Below are 7,150 nucleotides of genomic sequence, written 5' to 3' on the forward strand. Positions count from 1 at the left end.
CTTTAATTGGATAAATATTGCCATAACGAGAGTAGTCGTCTGTGAATGTTATAAACGAGTCATAACCATGTACACTTTTCACAGGAAAAGGACCACATATGTCTGTGTGGATTATTTCTAAAATTCTTGTGCTTCGTTTGGCATCTTTCTTAATTTTTTTGACATACTTTCCTTTGATACAATCAACACATTGTTCTAAATCTAAAAATTCTAAGTGCAGGAGAATTGATTCCTTAACCAATCGTTCTATTCTCCTCCTCGAAATATGGTCCAAGCGACAATGCCATAATTTCGAAGAGACATAATCAATTCTCTTCCGCTTCTTAGTTACATTCGCAGATGGGGAATCATTCACATTCTCATCACATACATTGTTCGCATTGTCAGCAAGAGATAATAAATAAAGCTTGTCTTGTCGGAAGGCAAGACCAACACATTTATTATCAACCAATATCTTACACTTGCCACCACCAAAGTGGCAATCAATTCCATCATCATCAAGTTTCAAAACGCTTATCAAATTTCTACGCAAAGAGGGAATATAAAGTACTCCTTTAAGTCTAAGTACAAAACTATTATTCAATTCTAAAGAAAAAACTCCAATGGCTTCAACATTGGCTTGCACTCCATTTGCAACTTTAATCGTTCTTTCTCCTCTTTGCAAGGTTCTCGTCCCACTTAACCCCTGTAAGGAATTTGCAACATGAGTAGTTGCACCTGAATCAACCCACCAAGTGGATTTATCATAACATAAATACAGGGATTCATCTACAAATATAATAAATTCATCACCTTTCTTTAGCAGAGATTTCAGGAAGTCTGGACAATCCCTCTTGTAGCGTCCCTTCTTGAAGCAGTGCTTGCACTGATCTTTTTCAGCTCCACCATACTGCTGATTCTCAGAATCCTGGGGTTTCTTTCCCTGTGAATTGGAGGAAGAGGCCTTATCCCACTTAGGTTTCCCTTGTGATTTAGAATTCTTGCCATTAAAGTTCTTTCTTTAGTTATCCTTCACAAAATGAGCGGATTCACCCTGTGAGGACTTTATCCTCTCCTCTTCTTGAGCACACATTGAGATGAGTCTTTCTATGCCCCATCTTTCAGGCTGTATATTGTAATTCACAATAAAGGTGTCATATTCTTTTGGCAAAGAAGCAAAAATCAAATGAATCAGGAAATCCTCCTCCTTCAAATTTATTTCCTTTAGCTTAAATGCCGTAGTGTTCATCTTTAAAATGTGCTCTCTTATGCTACCACCAGTGAATTTCTCATTCACAAGCTTCTTAATCAGTGAACTTGTTGTGGCCTTGGTAGACCTAGTAAACTGACTCTTGATTTTCTCAAGATATTCTTTGGCAGTAGCACATTCAGAGATTGAGCCCCTTATCTGTTCTTCTATGGTGGCCTTGGCCACCAACAGGCACTTGCGGTTGGAGAGAGTCCATTGCCTATGTTCAAGGTCATATTTCATTCTTATTTCAGCATGATCACGCTTTCGAGCAGCGAAATCAGCGTCAGATTCATTTTCACCTCTCACTGGGTCCTCTAGCTCAGTAGGACACGGTGAGGTGATGGCAAAATCGACTTCTCCCAATGCAAGGTCCAATTCATACTTCTCCCGCCACACACGGTGATTGGTCCCATTGAGTGTCGGGATGTTGGCAATGTTCACAATGCATTTGCCTCCTGAAATCATACCAGAGTAAGTAAGAAACATTTATACATAAAATTTCATGCTTTAACTCAACGTTGGTCAAATTAAAACTTATAATTCATCCATGCAAACATTTTACATCACCATTGGGCAAAAGTAAAATTAATGCACAATTTCTCATGGATCAAAATTATAATATTGTTATTAACAACATTGGTCAGAAAATAACAACATCATAATCTCATCAAAATTATCAGAAATTCATCACTTCTCTTAAAATTAAATTATCCCGTTGGTTCAAATTTAATCAAAAGAGAACGAAAATTATCATGCACAGCAGAAACATTAATAATCTTTCATATTATTATTTTCCAGAAGCACTGAGTACTTTACTGTTTTCTGGCAAAATATCGTTGGATAATATTTGCACAGAAAAAATTGTATCAAAATCATTCAAATTCATCAAAAAATATGCATTAAAATTGCTCCTAGAAAAATAATAACAAAAAATTTTCTTATTACTTCAGCCCAGCGCAGCCCAGCTCACCCATGCGCGCGGCCCAAGACGGCAATAAATCGGATCGGCCCAGTCCTCCACGCGCGCGCAGGCCGCAACCTAGGCCTAGGCCTGGGCCGGCAAAGTGCCGCGCGCGCTCGCACCCGCCTAGGCTGGCGACGGCCCGATTTGATCTGCGCCGTTGGTTCTGATCGGACGGTCGCGCGCGCGGATAGGGAGAACAAAAACCCCACCCGCGGCCGCGCCCTCCAAACCCTAGTTCACTTCTCTCTCTCGGCCTCTCTCTCTTCGCTCCTCACACAGCAGCGAGGCGAGCGGGCGGTGGAGCGAGCATGGCGCCGTCGCCGGCCCCCTCGCTAGCGCGCGTGCTCCCCAACGGGTGAGCACGCCGCCGTCGAGCGGCCAGGCCGCGGCGCCCCTTTGGCCGAGCCCGGCGAGCAGCGCCCCGAATCGGCTCTTCTTCTCCCGCGCCGGCGAAGGGCCGGTTCGGCTCTTCTTCTCCCGCGCCGGCGAAGGTGAGTCCGCCCCCTTTTTACTTTCTTCCCCGTCCTTTCTCTCTTCTGGGATTAACCCGTGGTGGGGATGGGGAAAAATTAGGGTTAGGGATTTGCTTTTTGATTCGATTTTGCCGATTCGGTTTTCTGTTCTTTTGATTTCTTTTCTTTTCGTTCATCCGAATGGGAAACTAGGGTTAGGGTTAGGGTTCCGACCCTTCTTTTCTTTCTTCTTCCCCTTCTTCCCCTTTCCCCTACTCTGATTTGATGTGGGGAATTAGGGTTAGGTCTTAGGGTTCGGCTTCGTGAGCCGAGGACCCTATCTCTTCTCTGATCCGAATGGATCTGTTCTCTTTTCTTCTTTTACCCGGTCCAGTTTCTTCTCTAACCTAGCTCTGATACCATTGTTAGATTTATAGGACTCAATCGAGTCAAGTTCACTAGATCGGGTACACAGTAATAGGAATACATGTACACGGTGAGGTAGGGGTACATGTTCTTGAATCTCAGTAATCAAAAATCCTAATACTCAATCTACAAAGAGGCAGAGAGAAGGGGAGTGAGAGGTTGCAGACCATCGAAGGCCATAGTGGTCGAAGCACCGGCCGGGATCTCGTTAGCGGATGCCATCTGCGCGCCGGCAGCGACGTTCGATGGAGAGAGGAGTCGGTGCAGTGAAGTCCTTGGCGGCGGCGTATGCGTCGGGGTGGCGTTGCCGGCGTCGGTGGTGCTTCCCGTCGCTGGCAGCGCCCCTTCTCAAGATCGGGTTAGGGTTAGGATGTCGGTGGAGTGACTGGCGGCGCGGTCAACCTCATACTGCGAGCCCCGGCCCCCACCTTTCCTTTATAGCGCTGTGCGATGGGGGCCCACTAACCATGTAGGGTTGGGCGCCCCTGATCAGGGCGCGAGAACAAGACCCAAAGGCCGTTGAGCCTAATGACGTGGGAGATCAATCCAACAGGCATATAATAAACTTGGGTGGGAAAAATCCAAATCCAGCCCGGTCCAACTCTCTTAGCCACTGCATCATCTTCAACCTGACGCGCCCTGTCAGGTTTCTTCACAATGTCGCTGCCCCCTGGATTTGACTCATCTTCCCCAACGTCTCTCCAACCTCTTACTAGAAGCATCCAATTCACCGTGCTCCTTGCTCAACTTTCTATCCTGTGTATTGAACATATGCTGTTTAATTTCAATGGCTCATTTCGCACGTTGTTGTCTAGAAATGTCAAAACAATCTATAAATTAGAATGGAGCAATATATACTCCATCCATTTAAAATAAGTATCGCTATGGTATTCGTGCCGGTCAAATTTTCTCAAGTTTGACTAGATTTGTAGAAATATTAGCAACATTGGTATCTCTAAATAAGTTTATTATGAAAATAGATAGATTTAAAAATCTATATAATGATATAAATTATGTACTATAAATATTAATATTTTCTTATAATTATTTAGTTAAAGTTAAAAACAATTGACTTCTCGAGAAACGAGATGACACTTACTTTGGGACGGAGGGAGTAGGTATATATAACGCCAGCTTCACGTACGAACGGTTCATCTGGATTGAGGGTCAACGATATATATGATATGATCCGTTTCTAGCATTTGGGTGCTCGGCGCTGCAGGCTGCATATGCACATCTGTTTCCCAAGGATTACGAGTGATTTGTTTACTACTCTTCAAATCAGATTCTGTGGTCGCGCATGCAGCCACGATGATGAACAGCCGGTACGGTTCATGCTTGCGTGCACTTATACTTTTTTTTTCTCCAACGTGCCTCGGGCACAGTTTTCATTAAGCAGGAGAAGAGAGTTTACACGAAATTACAACTAAACGCCATGGTAATCCACCGATTACCAAAGCACTACAGCCCACAAGCAACGAGTGAAATTGATTTACATAGTACTATGCTTGCGACGGGAATGACCTCTGAAGACTACATCAGTGTTAGCAAAGACAGGAGGTGCTTGTATCCCGCCAAACGCCACTCCCCGGCCTCGCCCTAGATCTAGCAAGCCAGCCCAGCCGCGTCAGTAGAAGCTCCATCAAAAGTGCGTGAGTTTCTCTCCTTCCATAGTCTCCAGCCAACTAGGAAAAAGAGCGAATCGAACCCCTTTCTCGCCGGTTTTACAACGAGCTTTCTGTTGCGCATCCACCACTCCATGACATCCTCCTCATTGACGAGCACAACATCTAGGAGATGGAGTTTGGCCAGTAGAATGGCCTAGACCTCCCTGCTGTAGACACAACCCAAGATGATATGATCCATACTCTCCGTCATTTGGTCACAAGTGATGCAGATGCCACTGTCTTGCAAGCCATGGCGAAACCGCCGTTCTGCGGTCCAGCATCTCCTGTGCAATACCAACCAGAAGAAGGCACGAACTCTTGGCGACGCCGAGGTCTTCCAAATCTCCCTTGCCCCAAGAGTCATCGAAGCACCAAAGAACATGGCTCCATAAGTCAAGGCCGAAGAGTAGGCTCCATCCGGTGTGAGCCTCCACCGAAACACATCAGGTGTTCCCTGCAAGGGCAGAAATCGCCGAACTTGCTGCCACACAAACATGAACTCGTTGATGACCTGAACCGTATGTGCTCCAATGATGTGGCGCACCCAAGCATTACCCGGCAGTGCATCACATACCAGCGCCCCCCGACGCCTTGCTGCAACAACCTGAAAGAGCGCCGGCGCCAATGACTGAATGCTTGTACCATCAATCCAGTTGTCCGTCCAGAAGAAAGTTGATTCCCCGGAGCCAACAATGGACACTGTGGCTGCCTTGAAAACTGCAGTCACCATCTTTTCTTTTTTTCTATGCAAGCTAGACCAATTCAGTCTTTGATCCACCCAACATTTCCACTCCCATCGGACCCTCAGTGCCACCCCAGCACGCCGCATATCAATGACGCCCAGCCCTCCAAGATCCTTTGATTTGCAGCATGATTTCCAGGCCACTTTGCACTTGCCTGCAGTGACCGTCTGCTCGCCAAACCAAATGCCGCCTATCAATTTGCTCAATGGCCCACTGCGAAAGGCACAGCGCTATGGACATGTGGATCGGTATTGCCGAGAGCGTGGCTGTGGCTAATGCTGTCCTCCCGACCATATTCAGCAATCTTCGCGTGCACGTATATATGGCTACCACGCTCACCGCTAGCTCTTGAGCTACAAGCATCCTACACGGCGCCTGTTCCCCTACCTAAGTGAAATAGTGATCTGCTCTGTCTTGTACACACATAAAAACACATACACATCGATCATCTATTCATCATACAGAAATTAATATTTGAACCTGTTGATCTTTTTGTTTCCGCAGATCATTTAATTTGCATGGGGTTTAATTTGTATGGTAATCCAGTTGTTACATGAGGTAAATTAAATTATGGAGTGTATTATTGGTGTTTGTTTTCTTTCCAGTTGCACGCACAGTTAATAGTCTGCACCTAATAGTAATCAATAAATAACTCGTGCCTAACAATGTGGCATGGGAATCTTAAACATTGCTTCAACTATAGAATGAATGCTAATCGGACTCTGCTTGGATCCAATGGTCTAAAATTTAGCCACTAAACTTTAAAATATTTTAGCTCTTGAGGCTCCAAACATGAGGTCTAAAGTTTTCATAACTTTTTTTTAAAGGTCACCGGGGGATGAACTATCACCACCTGAATTTTCATTCCACGGATGCCGGGCAAGCCGGGAGGTGGAAGAACGTGGCGCCAATCCAGATACAAAGGGTCCAGAGAAGTACAATGGGGGGGGAGAGAGAGATTACAATAGCACCAACAACAACAACACATAACAAAAACAATAAGAAGAACCAACACGAGGGCTCAAGGATAAGCTAGACTCAAGCCGAAGGACGCCAACCCATCGTCGATTTGCGCCACCGCCGAACAGCATACTCGCCGGTTACGCCGTGACCATTGTGCCCTGCACCACTTCTCATATGTGCGCCGCTCTGCTGCCGCCCTCCATCTGAGGACCAACAGTGGAATGGGGACTAAGAGTGGTGATGGACATGCAAGCCCAAGATCACCGGACACGGCAACCTCCTTTGAAGCTGATGGTGACACCTACAGCACTTTCGGGGCCACATACCACCATTCAACGCCATCCATGGGGAGAAAATCATGGAGGGGAATGGCGGCAGCGGTGGAAACACCACCCGGCATTTGATTTCCTAGCACCATCAAGGAGAGCGCCGACGGAGCAGAGACGCCAGAGGAGGACACTCGTCGAAACATCGGCAACGATCGACAGCCAGGGCTTGTCTCACCCAAGAGGGGAACAAGGAGCAAGAAGGCACACACCAGTTACCCAGCAAATTGGCCTGTGGAGGAGCATGACAACGCCTTCAGGAAGGTGTGCGGAGCAAAGGGCATCGCCACTGTCAGCCCGAGGAATCGGGCGTGGCTTTCGCCAATGGTTCTCCAATCCACAGAGGAAGCCAGCTAGCCCTCTGTGACCCAGAACTGG

The 7,150-nt window shown here is 46.4% G+C and overlaps 1 protein-coding gene across 1 annotated transcript; it reads right to left on the minus strand.

Annotated features, from left to right (window-relative positions):
- Positions 1 to 4,894: 4,894 nt before the first annotated feature.
- Positions 4,895 to 5,470, minus strand: LOC136503594 (uncharacterized). The gene has a single exon (XM_066498620.1). The coding sequence runs from the start codon at positions 5,468 to 5,470 to the stop codon at positions 4,895 to 4,897; it is 576 nt and encodes a 191-aa protein (XP_066354717.1).
- Between the last annotated feature and the right edge of the window lie 1,680 nt (positions 5,471 to 7,150).

The sequence above is a fragment of the Miscanthus floridulus genome, chromosome 14 (assembly GCF_019320115.1).
Source record: "Miscanthus floridulus cultivar M001 chromosome 14, ASM1932011v1, whole genome shotgun sequence".
Lineage (NCBI taxonomy): Eukaryota > Viridiplantae > Streptophyta > Magnoliopsida > Poales > Poaceae > Miscanthus > Miscanthus floridulus.

Coding starts and splice junctions, on each gene's coding strand:
- LOC136503594 (XM_066498620.1), bottom strand. CDS start 5,470: ATGGTGACTGCAGTTTTCAAGGCAGCCACAGTGTCCATTGTTGGCTCC.